Source organism: Pseudorca crassidens, chromosome 2, assembly GCF_039906515.1.
Source record: "Pseudorca crassidens isolate mPseCra1 chromosome 2, mPseCra1.hap1, whole genome shotgun sequence".
NCBI classification, from domain to species: Eukaryota; Metazoa; Chordata; class Mammalia; order Artiodactyla; family Delphinidae; genus Pseudorca; species Pseudorca crassidens.
Genome location: NC_090297.1, coordinates 123,907,497 through 123,929,711, shown reverse-complemented (window position 1 = coordinate 123,929,711; position 22,215 = coordinate 123,907,497). Strand labels below are relative to the sequence as shown.

Sequence of the window (22,215 nt, the reverse complement as noted above, 5' to 3'; positions counted from 1 at the left end):
GCTCCCTCTGTGCTGTGGAAATCAGATTGTATGAAGGCGAGGGCAGAAGCAGGGAGACCAAGGTAGATGAATATGGATTCTATTCTGGAGTAAAGCTACCATAATTGATGGAGTGAATCTGTGTATGACTGGGTAAGTGCCTGTGAGCTCAATATGATGTTACGCTCTATAGATCCATCGTGGAGAACACTGTGGCTATCTAGATGTACGTGTGCCAAGGTCCAGAGGTATGAAGGGATGCTTCAGGGTTTTATAAACCATATTAACATATTTGAACTCTATCCTAAGAGCATGAGGAGGCCCAGGAGAATTTTAAGGAGGAGAGTACATTGATCAGATTCTAACGTATTTTAGAAAAGATTAGAATGGTTCACACACCATCTCTCCAAAGCCTGTCAAAACTTCTAGGAATCTCAGAACTGCCTTTCTCTCTCAAGAAGTTGCCTAGACTAAAAGTCTTCAGTACAGCATTCATGAGAATAATTTTGGTTGCTTTTTTAAAATGCAGGAGCTCAAACCCTCTTCAGACGAAATGAATGAGAATCTTTAATGGATAGGAACCAGGTATTTGTAGTTTTAAAAGGGGGATTTAAAGTGCACTCTTCATTAAAAATCACAGCTTAAGCAGGAAGGAGCTGATTTCCCAGGAAGCCTTGTGCAGTAATGGAAAGGCTGAAGTATTCTGTGGCTAGATTGTGCTTCCATGATCAAAGTCTATTACTAACTCTCCTTGAATACACAGACATTATTGTACTTGGAATACAGGACAATGAAGGGAAGGAGAGGAAAGGAGTAGTTGACTCATCAAATAACTAGACATCTTAAGGATAAAAGCAGCAGAAATACAAACTCTTGGGTACCTTTTTCTATCTAGTCTTTTACCTAAGAGAAACAAGAGGGTGAGTTAAGCTGACTAAACCTTGACTGCTGACAAAAAGAAATAGAAGAAAGGGAACCTTTATATTATAAAACATCTAATTCTAAAATCAAAGAAGGATGGTAATAACTATTAGTTAACGAACCATTGACACATTAGCAACTATTTAAAATAGATTCTTGGACTTCCCTGGTGGCGCAGTGATTACGAATCCACCTGCCAATGCAGGGGACACGGCTTCGAGCCCTGGTCCGGGAAGATCCCACATGCCGAGGAGCAACTAAGCCCGTGCGCCGCAACTACTGAGCCTGCACTCTATAAAGTCTACAAGCCACAACTACTGAGCCTGCATGCTGCAACTACTGAAGCCCACACGCCTAGAGCTCGTGCTCCGCAACAAAGAGAAGCCACCGCAATGAGAAGCCCGCACACTGCGATGAAGACCCAATGCAGCCAAAAATAAATAAATTTATTAGAAAAAATAAAATAGATTCTTGCACAAATGAAAGGAGAATTAGTTTCCTACAGGAAAACTCAGGAAGAACCATTCACCAGATGAACTCTTCATAAGAACAAGCAAATTTTAGTTGTCATAATCAGCAAATGTTTTTCTTGTTCTATAAAATGCTGCCTCCTCAAATCAGAAATCCAAGTGAATTTTAAAGGTTACTGATTGTTACTGAAGAAAACAGATCAAAAGATGTTACAGTGGTTAGAAGTACTACAATAATATTTTGTTGGACTACAAACATTTTCTGTTTACATTTTAGGTTTATTTTTTGTTTTGACTATTTGAAATTTTCACTCTTTCCTGGTAACAGTTAATATTTACAATTTGAGGGTTATTTTCTCTCCAGCTCTTTTAATTACAGACATAAGGGGCTTCTTTCAATGCTTCAGATGTACTACAGTCTCTCTCCTCCAGGACTTAGACAAATGCTACATACTCTTTATTTTGCCTGGAATACTTAGCTCTCCCTTCCCCACGCTCTGAGAAAGTGATATATAATCTACTGCTTATATAGACCTGAAGGTCTGAAATGGAAGTTATCCTAATAAAGAGTGAGGATGGGAGGGGACATCATGATTAGAAAGATCTCTGAAGTGGGAAAGAGTTTGATGTACCCCCAAATTCAGAGAGGGCCAGAGTGGATGGAGTGGATAGAAAAGGAAAGAATGCACTAGAAAAGCAGTTTGAGGTCAGGTCCTCCAGAGGACTGCGTGTCTTATTCATGACTTGAACGTGTTCCCGAAAGTGAAATTTGTAGGTAAAAGGGGAGTAAGTGCTTGGAAGCTAGTTTCAAATTCAGGCTTTACCATTTATCAGTTATGTGACCTGGGGTGAGTTATTACAAATAATCTACTTTGTAAAGGGTTGGAGCTAACTGAGGGTAAATTTGTGAAACGACTGGTATATTGCCTGATACATTACAGGTATTCCATAAATGGTGGTGGTGGTTTTTATTAAATAATACCCAACATATGAAGAAATTTGTGATATCAGTGAAGAGTGATAAACACTTTGTTTATAATGGATACTGGATATTTTCTACTGTTATGAACACAGGTTATTCCATTCCTTCTTGAATATTAGTTATAATATACACAATTTTGTATCTGTGGCACTGAACCTCACAGTTTATCATCTAAAACAAAAAAATACTGAAAAAAACATACTGAGCTATCTGTTTCAACCTCTGTAGTAACATGTTACATTTATTTTTGTCTGGGCTGTGACTGATTTTGACCAAACCTACCATTAAAGGGTCCTTACTATAACGTATCTTAAGGTTTATGGTATGATCTTCCACTCTGAGAAGAAAAGCACAGCTGATAAAATTTTCAAATGACTTCATCTTTTCACTTTGACACTTTTCAATAAAGTTGGCTCATGGGGATATAAATTACTGTACTAAGATCAAGAATTCATAGAACTCATTCAAAAGTTAAGCTGCCTTCCATGCACCTGTTCCCTCTGAGAGGACTTAATGTCAGCAAGAAATAAACTTCTCTTGTGTTAAAAAAAAAAAAGTTAAGCTGCCTTGACTTTGTAATTTAAGGAAATTTTTACTTTACTTTTTACTTTTACTTTACTTTTTACTTCACTTCACTTCACTTTATTGGCTGTGCCGCATGGCACACGGGATCTTAGTTCCCCAACCAATCGAACCCATGCCCCCTGCAGTGGAAGCTCGGAGTCCTAACCAACGGACCACCAGGGAAGTCCCCCTTTTTTTAAAAAATAAATCCCTTTAAAGTAGATCTTAAATAATAATGTTTTTCAAATATAATAATGATTTTAATAGTACACTGACAGTTCTTACCAGCTCGAATATGATTCAGTGAAGCCAACATCCTCAACATGAAAGAGGCTGGAACTGTAATGGTATTTCTAGTCTCTTCCAGCATGAGTTCATTTCGAGTTATAACCTATGAGGCAAGTTAAATAACCATGTCAAAGATCACAGGGTAACTGTACCTTTTCCTTAGAGATTAGGAGAACAGTAAAAAATTAGCAGGAATTATTTCATTCTTCATATGTATCTATATATGTCTATATTTCCACCTTAAGGCTACTCAGTACCAAATAATTACTTTAACTTGCATTCGACAGAGTAAGATCAGAGAACACTACTCTTTCAACTGGCAGAAAGACAAAGGTCAAACCTTGAGGCTACTTAAAACATTCAAGAATTCAATTTATTTTTACTTATAATTTGTTTTCCAGAGCAGTCTACTTTGTGTCTGTTTATTATTTTCCCATCTAGTAGAACTGATACTTCTAGTGACAGAGCAGTGTTAAATTATTATCCCTGGGTCACTTGGGTCCCTCAAGAAAAATGTTACCTTGACTGAAGCAAAGTAATCTTGAAAAATAAACCTTTGGATAAGAGTTACCAATGAATTTTGTCTTAAGTACCAAGCATTGGACTAAATGAACATCCATGAACACCTAGGGAGCTAATGGATAATCACAGGCAAAGGAAAAAAGAAAGAGGAAAAGCAAAGGTCATGGCAAAGGAAAAACAGGAAGAAAGAAAGGAAAGCATGAGAGGAAGAAAAAGATGCTAACCTGATCAGCAGTCCCCCAATGATATTACAATACTTTTTCAACTCATCGGGGTGCCCGACAGGGCCCTTTACAACCATGCCCCAACCTAGTTTTTTAGTCCAACTGAGCTGCTTTCATATGTGTCCTCTAGGTTTCAGCACACTGGTGGTTCACTTACCTTACAGTAACTTGAAGCACACTGATCCTTCTATCTCAAATGTTCCTTTGATCCTTGTATGCCTAGGAAACTCAGTCCAATTCTTATTTCCTCTGTGAAGACCTTCCCATCCCATCTATTCCATTTGCAAGCATGGCTGTTCCTTTCTACAGGCTTCCAAAACACTATGTGTACATCTCTGACACTGAGCACACTATATTCTAGCTGTTTATAGGTCTGTTTTTTCCACGAGTCTTTAAGTTCTGAAGGAGGGGGTTATCTTTTTAAATTCAGCACTGTGCCTGACATACACCAAGTGTTTTATATATGTCTATTAAATGAGTAAAAGTATACGTGGGAATTTCACTGTGAACTGTCAACCTTGGTCTAGAGAACTAGTTTTCCAACTCATTAATATTTTTAGCAATGAACTCTTATTTTACTGTTTTAAGAGGGGGTAGTATCAACCTTAGTTGCAATCCCCTCCTCACAGAAGTTCAACAATTAGTTAGTAGCTGATTAATGCAATGGATCCTTATTTTCATAAGAAATCTTATACGGAAACCCAAAAATGAAAACCCTCGTTGCAGTTGGGAAGGAAATGCCCAGAGTTTAGCTTTCATATCATGCATCTTCCTGCTTCCAATTCTGTAAAAAACCTAGAGCTTCAGAGAACTCAGTTTGAAAACTAGTGATGTAACAGTAGCTTCAGAAGCTGAGGAAATCTTAAAATATAATCGTAAAGGAAAAGAGTCTCCAATCGTTTGTTCTGCTACCTATTTGGCTATGATTATGGAGAACAGCTATAGCAAAACTATTTTCTTAAAAGGACATAGTGTTTTTTTTAATGATTCTTCATTGCAATAAGCACAAACAGTCACCCTATGTTTCTTCAACTACAATATACTATATCTGTTACTACCAATAATCAATATTCTACTTATCCAAATAATATTCCAATTTTTACCTCTCTAGTATTGTGGGCATGTTTTATTCTTGACTTTTCTTTTTCTTAAAATTTGACCTCATTAAATGAATTAACTTGTTTTATGTTACCAGCTAATAACAAAATGAGCTGCTTTGATTCTTCTTCAAACAGCAGTTCAGGAACAAAGTGACATATGTTCTATAATAAGTATAATAAAAATCTTACTTCATCGGCGAGTTTTCGGTTAAAAATCCTTGACTCTTCTAGGGGTGACCAGATCTTTATGTCATAATCTATGCCAGACGAGGCTAGAACTAGAAATAAAATGCTCACATTAATATAAAGCTTAGAAATATGCCATTAATTCATGTACATTTATAATGTATATATGCATGTATGTATATGTTCAGCAAAATTGAGTTAGAATGGAAATTGTACTGATACATTTAGTTGTTAACTGAGAATATTATTTTGAAGATTTCCTAAAAGTAACTCTAGAACACAATTTTAAGACCATCTTGAAATCACTCAAATTTTTTTCTTACTTACTGCTCTTTTATGAGAAACACGGGCAATTTCAAATGGAAGGCAAGGACAAGCCAATGCTCCTTTGTTCTGGTAAATTAATTCAGACATGTGAAGACTAAAAGGCTTGGAGGTTCAATTTGGTTAAGTAGTGAAAAGTTCAATCAGCCAAACCTCTTACAGCTGAAAAAACTTAGAAGCACTCTTAGGAGTATAAACTTGTTAACCTATTTCCCCATATTTTCTGCCCAAAGCAGGTTATAAGTGTTTTTTGTTTTAAACCCCAAATAGTAATACTTGACCCTAGTGGCTGCCTACTAGGATAATTTGGATTATTTTTATATTAACAACTAGGAAAACGTTGAAGCTGATTAATTATACTAATGATTTCTAGCCCTTGCCTTATAAAAGGTCATCTTACTTGGGTCAAACGGGTGTGGCTGCAGGCAGTTTACCACGTGATTATCAGCTTCCAGAAGCATTAAATGCTCAGCAGTGTGACGATCCCAGATGAAGATATGGCCACAGTCAGAACCACTCATTACAAAGTTAGCACCCCAGAAATTGGCTTCTTTTATCTAAGGGTTAAAAAAAAGGAAATGATAAGAGAATTCAAATCAAAGTTATTAAAAAAGATTTATTCTATTCTCAAGTTAAAACAGTTAATTGGCTCAGAAAATAAAAAATTGAAGAGAGCCTTTGTCTTCTAGTATATTGAAATCATGATAGAGATTTATCAGCAGGGATAAAGTGGCAGTAAGTAATGAAAAGTCCCCCATGAAGATAGGGATTTGCTTTGTTCAATGCTATATTTATAGTGCCTGAAACAGTACTTGGCACACAGTAGGTGCTGAGTTAATAACTGCTAAATGAATGAATGGGATTTCTGCGTTTTGAACAGTATAATGGAAACATATATATATGTTATTGAACTTTCCAAAAACGGTTCCATTTCAGATTTTACAAGATAATAAAAACAATTCATAGAAAAAAATGAATTGTTCCCTCCTGTATCTTGCTTTATGCCAAAAGAATAAAAAGTACCAATCTTTTTATTAGCTATTAGAAGCTCTCACAATCAAGAAGGAAAGATATAAATACATATTTACTTTTATGAAGCAATGAGACAAAGGATATGTTAGAATGGTTATGATGGAATTTTTCAGCAGATGCACATGAATGAACCATCAAAGATCTTTCTTTGTACTTCATATCAGAATTTTTGAAATCATTTTAAGTGCAGCTGCTACTTTGCTATTTTTGGCAAAGCAAAGGAGGGGAGGAATTTTTTTGTTACTTGGAATACTTTTATATTTACTTGTCTTCTTTTTTTTTTCCATTCCTGTCCCTAATTATTTTCATTCAAAATTTTAACCAGCAAAATGCAAGAAATATAAATTGGTTACTTCTATCAATAATGAGTATGCTTTCCAGAATGATTAAATTATTACTACCAATGGTATCTATAGAGACAGCTAATTGTTTCCCCATCCCAAAGTTACTTTTTGCCTTGACTCTAAAGAAAGCAGATTAAAACCGATTCTGTAGATACTTTTTGATAACTCAATGAATATATGAGAACACTTTCTAGATATAAATGGTTCGGAGTAACAGTTATGTTAATCATCTCACAAGATTCTCTTAGTAAACAGTTAATATTGCATTGGGTATATAGACTTCTGGGTTATAAAAACTTGAAAAGATCTTAGAGATCATCTGGTCTATTCTTATTTCATAGATGAGGAAATTAAAGTCTAGAAAGACAAGGTGACTAAAACAAATCTTTACTTGTCAATCTTTAAAAGAGTTATCATTAATATGACTATATTTTGCAAGGAACCTGGATTTCATGTATCCAAATCTTTCTCTCCAAAACCAACAAAGGGCACTAATATGAACTAAAAAAATCTACTAGGAAAGTAGACAACAAGTGTGAGAGAGCAAAAAAGAAGCAGTGGGGACTTCCCTGGTGGCGCAGTGGTTGAGAGTCCGCCTGCCGATGCAGGGGACACGGGTTCGTGCCCCGGTCCGGGAAGATCCCACATGCCGTGGAGCGGCTGGGCCCGTGAGCCATGGCCGCTGAGCCTGCGTATCCGGAGCCTGTGCTCCACAACGGGAGAGGCCACAACAGTGAGAGGCCCGCGAACCGCAAAAAAAAAGAAGCAATGGTTACTTGTACAAGCTAAAATTTTTAAAATTCTACAATAGTTCCTCAGTAGGGTAGAGTTTTCTTATAAAAAATGATGGTCTTTCACAATATATTATAGGACGAAAAGAACTATGTTTGGATAAAGAGATGACTGTGAAGGTGCAATAATATATTGGAATCACACTAGCATATAAGAAAATAATCATTATGGAAAAAAATTCATATTACAAAATTGCAGTTCTTCCAAAGAATGTCATGAGTATATGGTACCATTGTCCTGGAGTTGCGATGGCCCTTATAAACCATCTTTACTAGTGGCCTTCGAATGTTCAAGGTATCCAATTCCTCCATTTCTTTTCTTTCTTTTCTCCGCCTGAAGAACTCCTGAATTCGGGCAACAGCAGAGCGTCTATAAATTACATATTATAAGAAAAAACAGAAATAAGTAAAAAACATTCACAGGCCACTACAGAATGAAAATGAGCAACATTAAAATACAGTAAAGTCTAGAAAACATTTAAACTAAACATTATGTCAATAAGGCATCCCCAACCAAAAGCATAAAGAGGCAGACACAACAGTGAGACTACATCAGACTAGTTGAGTTACTAAAACAAAATGTTTTAGTTAAGAGATCACTTAGAAATTTGGTACTGGTTGAGAGAGTAAAGGAAGTAGCATGCGGCACACTTTTTAAATGGCTGTTTTATAAAAACATAATACAGACAAAATTAATATGCAATTTACTACAAATAAAACAAAACCTATTCAATATTATTTGTCCTCTCCATATTAGGAAATGTAAAGGCATAAAGAGAAACCAGAAGAAGAAACTAAGGTTAACATATAATTTCAGTGGATAAACTTATGTTTTGAGATTTTGTTTAAAGATATTTGTTCTCAGCAAAGAACAGACTAGTCAAGAAAAACAATATTAATATACATGAATAAAACAAGGACCTTCAAATAGAATCTATTCTATATGAACTCCATATTAGAGTACAGATTTGGAGCTAATGAGGCTGACTTTACTCTCCTAAGAACTGAGTTGGCCACAAAACTAGAGAATAAAGAACAATGGACTCTTTAAGACTGATTTAATTATTAGAAGGAACTTTTCCTAACACATGTTAATGAATAACTTTGTTAGTTTGAACTTCTTATTTAAAACATTATATTTTGCCATATAATAGACCAAAAATCCAAAATATATAAAGTGTCTACAAATCAGTATGAAAAATGAACACTATAATAGAAAAAGAGTAAAGAACATGAATAGGGAAATTATAGAAGAAACAGACTTAATAAATATACAAAAGGATGCCCAGCCTCACGAATATTAAGATAAAAATAAAAACAAATTGATCTTTTTGTATGTCTATCAGATTAAAAATTTTTTTACATCTATCAGAGTGGCAAGAATACAGGAAAATAGGCACTGCTGGTAGGAGTTTGAAAGTTTTATATATAAAAAAGTGCACTCTTCTGTTGTAAACTTTTGACTGAAGTAGAACACATAATCAGGAAGGTATAAAATCATAAATGTGCAGCTCAGTGCATTTTTGCAAAATAGCCCCATGTAACCAGTACCAGTATGAGAGAGAGAGGATAAATAGAATTCCAGGAGAGAGAGAGGATAAATAGAATTCCAGGAGTCTCTCTATGCTCCATTCCCATTATTACGTTCCCCTTATAGGAAACCACTATTCTGACTCCTAACATGATGGATTAATTTTGCCTGTTTGTGAACATTAACTAAATGGAATCATACAAAATATATTTTGTGTCTAGCTTCTTTACCTCAATATTACATTTGTAAGAGTCATCCATGTTGTTGAATTTCGCTATAGTTCATTCATCTTCTTTGCTGTAGAGTACTACTTTGTATAAATACATTATAATTTACTTTTTCCATTCAACTGTTGGTGAACATTGGGTTGTTTACAGGTTTTGATTACTGAAATAGTGCTTTGGCGAACATATGTACATATTTCTGTTGAGTATATATCCAGGAGTGGAATTGCTGGACCACAGTATGTGCGTATGGTCAGCTTTAACAGATACTCCCAAACAATTTTCCAGAGTGGTTACAGCAATTTATAATTCCACTGGCAATATATTAGTGTTCCAGTACAATATATTTTTGAGGAGAAATTAAATAATATCCATTAAAATTTAAAACATATATTTGCTTTGATGTAGCAATTTCATCTTTTAAAAATATATGCTGTAGAAAAACAAATATGCAAATATATATATGTATACACACAATATATACAGACACACACACACACACACACACATATATATTCACTGCAGTACTTTGAGAAACACTGAAAATAATCTAAATGTCTTATACACAGAAAGGATAGGTTAAATAAATTACGGTACATCCATATATTGGAATACTTATGCCACCATTAAAAACAATAAGAAAGATCCATAAGCAAGAACATGAAAAATGTCAGCATTATCCTGCTGAATCTACAACATAGGTTAAAAAATAATTCATAGGGGAAAAATTTATATATATACATAGAAAGAGTCTAGAAAACCAGACACTTAATTGTTAATAACACTTTCTAAAACAATTACATAACCATTATGTAGTCTTATAATAAAAAGGTATTTTCTTTTTCATAAAATGGTATCATAAATTCTATAGGCTTATTTAAAAAGTGTTTAAAAAACTTTATCCTATGCTATATATATGTTAAAAAAAAACAGGGTCTGAAATTTTAAGTTAGATATCGTTAGAAACTACCACACAGAAAGCTGACATGTTTAGGTTACTCTGATTATCTCTTTCTGATTGGGAAGTGATAAATGGGAAGGGCTGAGAGCTCAAATGTTCTCAAAAGAAACATAATTAATATGATTGAAACTCTCTTTTTTCTAAAGTGGAAGAGAAAAGGACACTCAATCAGTTAAAAGTATGTGATTAACAAGAAACCAATAAAGAAAAAAACTCTTGCTACGAAAGAGTATCTAGAAACTAACACAACATTGTAAATCAACTATACTTCTATAAAATAAATTTAAAAAAAAAAGAGTATCAGGTAGTAGAGGAAATAGAAATAATCCTGCTGATAAACTGAAGGCCTTGGGAGCTATAAATGGAAAAAGAAACTATATGACAAATTAAGAATTAGACAAAAGCTCAAATCATTTAAAACAAGGTATGTGGGCAAAATTAAAGTTGAATGAGCAATGAGATGATAGTAATTAAGAATTGATGGTACCAAATCATAAGTGTTCATTTCACTTAAAAGTTTGCTGTAGAATATGGTCTAATTTACTGCTTAATGTTTGTTTGGCTTAATCCTGATAAAGAATAATTTTGAAAAATAGATCTCAAGTTATGTAGTCTGTATTGTACAGTTTAGATAAAAGATTAGGGCACCTACCACTATCTCGCTATAGGAAAATGATCTAAAACAGAAAAAAAAGCTTCAAGTACACACATTTCAAATTAGATGATAAAAAGTGACAGTAAATGTCAGGTAATGTCCAACACAGCAAACAGTTCTAAAAGAGATGAATAAACTTAGAATAAATACATTGAGGGGAATTCCCTGGCAGTCCACTGGTTAGGACTCGGCACTTTCACTGCCAAGGGCCTGAGTTCAATCCCTGGTCAGGGAACTAATATCCCTCTGGCTGTGTGGCCAAAAAAAAAAAAAATTAACACACTGAAACCACTTTCCTAGAGGATATTTCATAAGAAACACCAAAAGAATATAAGATGTTGAAAATAATAAATTTGTAATTTATTACTTTGCAAATTTAATAAAATTAAAATGATACATACATATGAAGAACACCAATCAGCAAATAACTATTTATTAAAAGCCTACTATTTGCAAAGTTGTTTTTGAGATTATTAGTTATGAGTTCTTTTATATATATATATGATAGCTTATGTTAACTTGGCATGCAATTTAAAATTCATAAAAGATAATATAAAGTTCAGTAAGCATGGAAAATTTCAGAAGTAAACAATAAATAAAGAGTATACATTCCAACCCAATGGAGGAAAAAAAATGAAAAAAGCAAAACAACGACAGCAAAAAGATAAAAATCTTAATCCTAAAAAAGACAGGAAAGTTAAAAAAAATTAGGTAAAACAGGATAATCAGAAGTAAAAAGTTGGAAACAAGTCCAAAAGTAGCCATGATAATAATAAAGAGACTAAATTCACCAATGGAGAAAAATGAGATTGTCTCAGGCATACCTAAAGTATTATGACAAGGAAAGATTTCAGGGAAAAAGGATATTGTGCAAATACTAATCAAATGAAAGGTGGCATAGCTACAGTAACATCAGACAAAACAGACTAAGATAAAAAGTAGCATTAAAGGTAGAGAGGATTACTACATATATAATAAGTTCAGTTTACCAGGAAGAGATAACAATTTAACATATATGCATACAATAAAAAGCCTCAAACTGCATTAAAAAAGAAAATGACAGAACTACAAGGAGAATTAGATACATACACCATTTTAATGATTTCAATATCTCTCTCTCACTATTTTATAAGTCAAGCTAGCAAAAAATAGGGATAATATGAACAGCACAATTAGTCTTAATTGAATGGTCACATATAAAACTCTACATTAAAAATTAAAGTCATATGCTTTTCAAGCACACAAGGCACATTTACAAATTTATCATGTACAAGGCCACAAAGCCACTTTCTACAAATTTCAAAGTATGCATCTAAACCAACCATGTTCTCTGACCACAAATTAGATGTTAATGAAAAAAAGCTGAATGTATACAACTAAAGAAGTTAGAAAAAGTACCACAAAGGAATCTCAAATAATATACAAGGAAGGAAATAATAAAGAGAGAAGAAAAGTAGAAGTATAAAACAAAGGGGTTAACAAATATGAAAGAAATCAACAAAGCCAAAAGTTGTTTCTTTTTCTTTTTTTTTTTCTTTTTTTGGCTGTGCCACATGGCTTGCCAGATCTTAGTTCCCTGACCAGGATAATGGAGAAAAAATTAAGAGGGTTCAAAGAAATAATGTTATGAATAAAAAGGTGGCTATAACTAAAGACACAGCAGGAATTAAGAAGACAATAAAAATACTATAATAAATTTGAAAAGTTAGATGAATCGACAAATTGAAAAATATCACCTAAAACTGACTAAAGAAGAGAGAGTTGAAATAGTCCTGTAATTATTAAAGAATCAAAATAATACTTAAAAAACATACCCCAAAGAAAATACCAGTTCCAGATAATTTTATAAGTAGGGTCTAGTAAATTTTCAAAGAAAAGATCATTCCAATCTTATACAAACTCTGCCAGAGAAAAGAAAAAGAGGAAATATTCTTCTACTCATTCTCTGAGGCTACTGTAACTATTTACCAAAAAAAGGGTCATGACACTATAAGAAAGGAAATTCAGTCAGAATATAGATGCAAAAGTCCTCACAAAATATTAGCAAACTAAATCCAACAACATGTCCAAAAGATAATCTATCATGACCAAGTTAGATTTATCTCAGGAGTATAAAGATTGTTAAATCTGCTTCCACATGCAAGGAGCTTGAAGGTTCCCACTTCGAAGCTAATAAGTAAAAGCTGAATGGACTGAAAAATCAACAACTCTTCTTGGATCCCTAAGAGAGGGGAGGACACCAGGCATCACAGAACTCCAGAATGCGTCCCCTCCCCCCCACATCACCACATTACTAAAGGCCTATGTACCACAGTTCCTATTACCTAGTACAACATATACAGTTATGGAAAAAAATTACAAGGCATAACAAAAGGCAAAAAACAATCTGAAGAGACAGCATCAGAACCAGATATGGCAGGGATGTTGGAACTCTCAGACCAGGAATTTATTTATTTTATATATATATATTTTTAACATCTTTATTGGAGTATAATTGCTTTACAATGGTGTGTTGGTTTTTGCTTTATAACAAAGTTAATCAGCTATACATATACATATATCCTCACATCTCCTCCCTCTTGCGACAGACCAGGAATTTAAAACAACTATGATTCGGGACTTCCCTGGCGGTCCAGTGGTTAAGACTCTGCACTTCCCATGCAGGGGGCGTGGGTTTGATCCCTGGTTGGGGAACTGGGATCCCACATGCTGCACCACATGGCCAAAAAAAAAAAAAAAGATCCTTCCTGCCATCAGCATCCTCAGACCTCCTCTGTCCTCCAGACTACTGCAACAGCTCTGAAAGCTTCCTGACCTCTCCCAACGCCAGCCAGCTTATAAAGCCTCCTCCCCCAGCAACTGGGGAATTTGTCTTCAGGGCTCTCATTCCCCTTTAAAAGAATAAAAAAATATATAAAACAACTATGATTAATATGCCAAGGGCTCTCTAACTGATAAAGTAGACAGCATGCAAGAATAGATGGGCAATGTAAGCAGAGAGATGAAAATCCTAAGAAAGAAACAAAAAGAAATGCAAGAGATCAAAAACACTGGAACAGAAACAAAGACTACCTTTGACGGGCTTATTAGTAGACCGGACATGGCTGAGAAAAGAATCTTTGAGCTAAAGGCTATATCAACAGAATCCTTTAAAACCAAAAAGCAAAGAGAGCAAAGATTGAAAAAAACAAACAGAATATCCAAGGACTGTGGGATAACTATCAATACAATAAGTGTAACATAGATATAATGGGAATATCACAGTGAGAAGAAAGGAACAGAAGAAATATTTGAAACAATAATGACTGAGAATTTCCCCAAATTAATGTGAGACACTGAACCACAGATCCAGGAAGCTCAGAGAACACCTTGCAAGATAAATGCCAAAAAAGAACTATACTTTGGCATATCACTTTCAAAATATGAAAATCAAAGATAAAGAAAAAAATCCTGAAAGAAGTCTGAGGAAAAAAAAAATCATACCTATAAAGGAACAAAGATAAGAATCACATCCTACTTCTCCTCAGAAACCATGAAACAAAAAGAGAACAGAGTGAAATAATCAAAGTGTTGAGAGAAAAAAACAAGACAAAACCACCAACCTAGAATTCTGTACACTGGAAAATTATCCTTCTAAAGTGAATGAGAATAAAGTCTTTCTCAAACAAAAACTGAAGAAATTTGTTGCCAGTAGACTTGCCTTGCAAGAGAAGTTCTTTAGAGAGAAGGAAAATAATAAAGGTCAGAAACATGAACTGACATAAACAACAGGAGGGCATCAAAGAAGGAAAGAGTGAAGGTAAAATAAAAACTTCTACTTTTCTTATTCTAACAAATAACACTTTGTTCAAAATAATAATAGCAACAAGCATTCCATTATCTATGTGCATATATATATATATGCTTATGTATGCTTACATTAAAGTGAAATGAATTACAGCAATGACACAAGGCACAGAAAGAAGGAACTAGGATTTTGTTATTATAAGGTACTCACACTGCCTGTGAAGCGGTATAGTGTTATTTGAATTAGCTGTAAATTTATATTGCAAACTCTAGGACAACCACTAAAAAGTAAAAAAAGAAGTACAAATGCTATGCTAAGAAAGGAGAGAAAATGGAATCATATAAAATGCTGAATTAAAACCACAAAAGGTGACCTTCGAGATGGCGGAAGATTACAACATGGAGATCACCTTCCTCCCCACAAATACATCAAAAATACATCTACATGTGGAACAACTCCTACAGAACACCTACTGAACGCTGGTAGAAGACATCAGACCTCCCAAAAGGCAAGAAAGTCCCCACGCACCTGCGTAGGGCAAAAGAAAAAAGAATAAACAGAGACAAAAGAATAGGGACGGGACCTGCACCAGTGGGAGGGAGCCGTGAAGGAGGAAAGGTTTCCACACAATAGGAAGCCCCTTTGCGGGCTGAGACTGCGGGTGGCGGAGCGGGGAAGCTTCGGCGCCACGGAGGAGAGCGCAGCCACCGGGGTGCGGAGGGCAAAGCGGAGAGATCCCCGCACAGAGGACTGGTGCTGACCAGCACTCACCAGCCCGAGAAGTTGTCTGCTCCCTGCGCTGGGGCGGGTGGGGGCTGGGAGCTGAGGCTCCGGCTTCGGTTGGAGCACCGGGAGAGGACTGGGGTTGGCGGCGTGAACAAAGCCTGAAGGGGGCTAGGGCGCCACGGCTAGCCGGGAGGAAGTCCGGGAAAAAGACTGGAACTGCCTAAGACGCAAGAGACCATTGTTTCGGGGTCTGTGAGGAGAGGGCATTCAGAGCACTGCCTAAACGAGCTCCACAGACGGGCGCGAGCCGCAGTTATCAGCGTGGACACAGGGACGGGCATGAGACGCTAAGATCCCTGTGTGCAAGCACAGGTCACTATCCACACCTCCACTCCCGGGAGCCTGTGCAGCCCCCCACTGCCAGGGTCCCATGATCCAGGGCCAACTTCCCCAGGAAAACACACAGCGCACCTCAGGCTGTTGCAACGTCACACCAGCCTCTGCTGCCCCAGGCTCGCCCCTCCCTTCCCTGCCTGAGGTGAGCCTGAGCTCCCTAATCAGCTGCTACTTTAACCCTGTCCTATCTGAGCGAATAAAAGACACGCTCAGGCAACCTATAAACAGAGGCAGGGCCAATCCAAAGCTGAACTCCAGGAGCTATGTGAACAAATAAGAGAAAGGGAAACCTCTCCCAGCAGCCTCAGGAGCAGCGGATTAAATCTCCACAATCAACTTGATGTACCCTGCATCTCTGGAATAGCTGAATAGGCAAAGAATCATCCCAAAATTGAGGTGGTGGACTTTGGGAGCAATGATAAATATATTTTTTTGCTTTTTCTCTTTTTGTGAGTGTGTTTGTGTATGCTTCTGTGTGTGATTTTGTCTGCGTAGCTTTGCTTTTACCATTTGTCCTGGGGTCTGTCCGTTTTTTTTTTTTTAGCATAGTTTTTAGAGCTTGTTATCAGTGGTGGATTTGTTTTTTGGCTTGGTTGTTCTCTTCTTTCTTTCTTTTTTTTCTTACTTTTTAATATGTTTTTATTTTCAATAATTATATTTTATTTTAATAACTTTTATTCTTTTTCTTTCTTTCTTTCTCTCTCTCTCTCTCTCTCTCTCTCTCTCTTTCTTTCTCCCTTTTCTTCTGAGCCATGTGGCTGACACGGTCTTGGTGCTCCGGCCGGGTGTCAGGCCTGTGCCTCTGAGGTGGGAGAACTGAGTTCAGGACATTGGTCCACCTGAGGCCTCCGAGCTCCATGTAATATCAAATGGCGAAAGCTTTCCAAGTGATCCCCATCTCAATGCTAAGACCCAGCTCCACTCAACGACCAGCGAGCTACAGTGCTGGACACCCTATGCCAAACAACTAGCAAGACAGGAACACAACTCCACACATTAGCAGAGAGAATGCCTAAAATCATAATAAGGTCACAGACACCACAAAACACATGACTGGACACAGACCTGCCCACCAGAAAGACAAGATCCAGCCTCATCCACCAGAACACAGGCACTAGTACCCTCCACCAGGAAGCCTACACAACCCACTGAACCAACCTTAGCCACTGGGGGCAGACACCAAAAACAACAGGAACTACGAAACTATAGCCTGCGAAAAGGAGACACCAAACACAGTAAGTTAAGCAAAATGAGAAGACAGAGAAACAAACAGCAGATGAAGGAGCAAGGTAAAAACCCACCAGACCTAACAAATGAAAAGGAAATAGGCAGTCTACATAAAAAAGAATTCAGAGTAATGACAGTAAAGATGAGCCAAAATCTTGGAAACAGAATGGAGAAAATATAAGAAATGTTTAACAAGGACCTAGACGAACTAAAGGGCAAACAAACAATGATGAAAAATACAATAAATGAAATTAAAAATTCTCTAGAAGGAATCAATAGCAGAATAACTGAGGCAGAAGAATGGATAAGGGACCTGGAAGATAAGACACTGGAAATAACTACTGCAGAGCAGAATAAAGAAAAAAGAATGCAAAGAATTGAGGACAGTCTCAGAGACCTATGGGCCAACATTAAACGCACCAATATTCGAATTACAGGGGTCCCAGAAGAAGAAGAGAAAAAGAAAGGGACTGAAAAAATACTTGAAGAGATTATAGTTGAAAACTTTCCTAATATGGGAAAGGAAACAGTTAATCAAGTCCAGGAAGCACAGAGAGTCCCATACAGGATAAATCCAAGGAGAAACATGACAAGACACATATTAATCAAACTATCAAAAATTAAATACAAAGAAAAAATATAAAAAGCAGCAAGGGAAAAATAACATACAAGGGAATCCCCATAAGGTTAACAGCTGATCTTTCAGCAGAAACTCTGCAAGCCAGAAGGGAGTGGCAGGACATATGTAAAGTGAAGAAAGGGAAAAACCTACAACCAAGATTACTCTACCTGGCAAGGATCTCATTCAGATTCGAAAGAGGAATTAAAACCTTTACAGACAAGCAAAAGCTAAGAGAATTCAGCACCACCAAACCAGCTTTACAACAAATGCTAAAGGAAATTCTCTAGGCAGGAAACATAAGAGAAGGAAAAGACCTACAATAACAAAGCCAAAACAATTAAGAAAATGGTAATAGGAACATACATATAGATAATTACCTTAAATGTAAATGGATTAAATGCTCCAACCAAAAGACACAGACTGGCTGAATGAATACAAAATCAAGACCCATATATATACTGTCTACAAGAGACCCACTTCAGACCTAGGGGCACATACAGACTGAAAGTGAGGGGATGGAAAAAGATATTCAACACAAACGGAAATCAAAAGAAAGCTGAAGTCGCAATTCTCATGTCAGACAAAATAGACTTTAAAATAAAGACTATTAGAAGAGACAAAGAAGGACACTACATAATGATTAAGGGATCGATCCAAGAAGAAGATACAACAATTGTAAATATTTATGCACCCAACATAGGAGCACCTCAGTACATAAGGCAAATGCTAACAGCCATAAAAGGGGAAATCAACAGTAACAAAATCATAGTAGGGGACTTTAGCACCCCACTTTCACCAATGGACAGATCATCCAAAACGAAAATAAACAAGGAAACACAAGCTTTAACTGATATATTAAACAAGATAAACTTAATTGATATTTATAGGACATTCCATTGAAAAATAACAGAACACACTTTCTTCTCAAGTAGCCATGGAACATTCTCCAGGATAGATCATATCTTGGGTCACAAATCAAGCCTTGGTAAATTTAAGAAAACTGAAATCGTACGAAGTATCTTTTCCGACCACAACGCTATGAGACTAGGTATCAATTACAGGAAAAAATCTGTAAAACATGCAAACAGATGGAGGCTAAACAATATGCTACTTAATAACCAAGAGATCAGTAAAGAAATCAAAGAGGAAACCAAAAAATACCTAGAAACAAATGACAATGAAAACACGACGACCCCAAACCTATGGGATGCAGCAAAAGCAGTTCTAAGAGGGAAGTTTATAGCAATATAATCTTACTTTAAGAAACAAGAAACATCTCAAATAAACAACCTAACCTTACACCTAAAGCAATCAGAGAGAGAACAAAAAACCCCCAAAGTTAGCAGAAGGAAAGAAATCATAAAGATTGCCTTACACCTAAAGCAATCAGAGAGAGAACAAAAAACCCCCAAAGTTAGCAGAAGGAAAGAAATCATAAAGGAAAGAAATCATAAAGATCGGATCAGAAATAAATGAAAAAGAAATGAAGGAAACAATAGCAAAGATCAATAAAACTAAAAGCTGGTTCTTTTAGAAGATAAGCGAAAATGATAAACCATCAGCCAGACTCATCAAGAAAAAAAGAGAGAAGACTCAAATCAATAGAATTAGAAATGAAAAAGGAGAAGTAACAACTAACACTGCAGAAATACAAAGGAGCATGAGAGATTACTACAAGCAACTCTATGTCAATAAACGGACAACCTGGAAGAAATGGTCGAATTCTTAGAAAAGCACAACCTACTGAGACTGACCCAGGAAGAAATAGAAAATATAAACAGACCAATCACAAGCACTGAAATTGAGACTGTGATTAAAAATCTTCCAACAAACAAAAGTCCAGGACCAGATGGCTTCACAGGTGAATTGTATCAAACATTTAGAGAAGAGCTAACACCTATCCTTCTCAAACTCTTCCAAAATATAGCAGAGGGAGGAACACTCCCATACTCATTCTACAAGACCACCATCACCCTGATACCAAAACCAGACAAAGATGTCACAAAGAAAGAAAACTACAAGCCAATATCACTGATGAACATAGATGCAAAAATCCTCAACAAAATACTAGCAAACAGAATCCAACAGCACATTAAAAGGATCATACACCATGATCAAGTGGGGTTTATCCCAGGAATGCAAGGATTCTTCAATATATACAAATCAATCAATGTGATACACCATATTAACAAATTGAAGAATAAAATCCATATGATCATCTCGATAGATGCAGAAAAAGCTTTCAACAAAATTCAACACCCATTTATGATAAAAACCTTTCGAAAGTAGACACAGAGGGAACTTATCTCAACATAATGAAGGCCATATATGACAAACCCACAGCGAACACTGTTCTCAATGGTGAAAAACTGAAAACATTTCCACTAAGATCAGGAACAAGACAAGGTTGCACACTCTCACCACTATTACTCAAGATAGTTTTGGAAGTTTTCCCACAGCAATCAGAGAAGAAAAAGAAATAAAAGGAATCCAAATCAGAAAAGAAGTAAAGCTGTCACTGTTTGCAGATGACATGATACTATACATACAGAATCCTAAAGATGCTACCAGAAAACTACTAGAGCTAATCAATGAATTTGGTAAAGTAGCAGGATACAAAATTAATGCACAGAAATCTCTTGCATTCCTAGACACTAATGATGAAAAATCTGAAAGAGAAATTAAGGAAACATTCCCATTTACCACTGAAACATAAAGAATAAAATACCTAGGAGTAAACCTATCTAAAGAGACAAAAGACCTGTATGCAGAAAACTATAAGACACTGATGAAAGAAATTAAAGATGATACAAACAGATGGAGAGATATACCATGTTTTTGGATTGGAAGAATCAACATTGTGAAAATGACTATACTACCCAAAGCAGCGTACAGATTCAATGCAATCCCTATCAAATTCAGTGGCATTTTCCACAGAACAATAACAAAAAATTTCACAATTTGTATGGAAACACAAAAGACCCTGAATAGCCAAAGCAATCTTGAGAAAGAAAAATACAGCTGGAGGAATCAGGCTCCCTGACCTCAGACTGTACTACAAAGTTACAGTAATCAAGACAGTATGGTACTGGCACAAAAACAGAAATATAGCTCAATGGAGCAGGATAGAAAGCCCAGAGATAAACCCACTCACATATGGTCACCTTATGTTTGATAAAGGAGGCAAGAATACACAATGGACAAAAGACAGCCTCTTCAATAAGTGGTGCTGGGAAAACTGGACAGCTACATGTAAAAGAATGAAATTAGAACACTCCCTAACACCATACACAAAAATAAACTCAATATGGATTAAAGACCTAAATGTAAGGCCAGAAACTATAAAACTCTTAGAGGAAAACATAGGCAGAACACTCTATGACATACATCACAGCAAGATCCTTTTTGACCCACCTCCTAGAGAAATGGAAATAAAAACAAAAATAAACAAATGGGACCTAATGAAACTTAAAAGCTTTTGCACAGCAAAGGAAACCATAAACAAGATGAAAAGACAACCCTCAGAACGGTAGAAAATATTTGCAAAGGAAGAAACAGACAAAGGATTAATCTCCAAAATTTACAAGCAGCTCATGCAGCTCAATATCAAAAAAACAAACAACCCAATCCAAAAATGGGCTGAAGACCTAAATAGACATTTCTCCAAAGAAGATATACAGATTGTCAACAAACACAGGAAAGAATGCTCAATGTCACTACTCATTAGAGAAATGCAAATCAAAACTACATTGAGATATTACCTCACACCAGTCAGAATGGCCATCATCAAAAATTCTACAAACAATAAATGCTGGAGAGGGTGTGGAGAAAAGGAACCTTCTTGCACTGCTGGTGGGAATGTACATTGATACAGCCACTATGGAGAACAGTATGGAGGTTCCTTAAATAACTAAAAATAGAACTACCATATGACCCAGGAATCCCACTACTGGGCATATACCATGAGAAAACCATAATTGAGAAAGAGTCATGTACCACAGTGTTCATTGCAGCTCTATTTACAATAGCCAGGACATGGAAGCAACCTAAGTGTCCATCAACAGATGAATGGATAAAGAAGATATGGCACATATATACAATGGAATATTATTCAGCCATAAAAAGAAATGAAATTGAGTTATTTGTAGTGTGGTGGATGGATCTAGAGTCTGTCACACAGAGTGAAGTAAATCAGAAAGAGAAAAACAAATACCGTATACTAACACATATATATGAAAGCTAAAAAGAAAAAAAATCGTTATGAAGAACGTAGGCACAGGACAGGAATAAAGACGCAGACGTAGAGAATGGACTTGAGGACACGGGGTGGGGGGGAAGGGTAAGCTGAGAAGAAGTGAG

The 22,215-nt window shown here is 36.0% G+C and overlaps 1 protein-coding gene across 9 annotated transcripts in view; it reads right to left on the bottom strand.

Annotated features, from left to right (window-relative positions):
• The window catches only part of DCAF6 (DDB1 and CUL4 associated factor 6), a 172,510-nt gene that overhangs the window by 4,024 nt on the left and 146,271 nt on the right, over positions 1–22,215 (bottom strand). For all 9 annotated transcript variants that reach the window (XM_067728540.1, XM_067728541.1, XM_067728538.1 and 6 more), the window contains 4 exons: positions 7,959–8,097; positions 5,961–6,117; positions 5,240–5,328; positions 3,202–3,307 (listed from right to left, as the gene is read on the bottom strand). In XM_067728540.1, the coding sequence (XP_067584641.1) occupies positions 3,202–3,307; positions 5,240–5,328; positions 5,961–6,117; positions 7,959–8,097 (491 nt within the window). The remainder of the gene's footprint in view (positions 1–3,201; positions 3,308–5,239; positions 5,329–5,960; positions 6,118–7,958; positions 8,098–22,215) is intronic.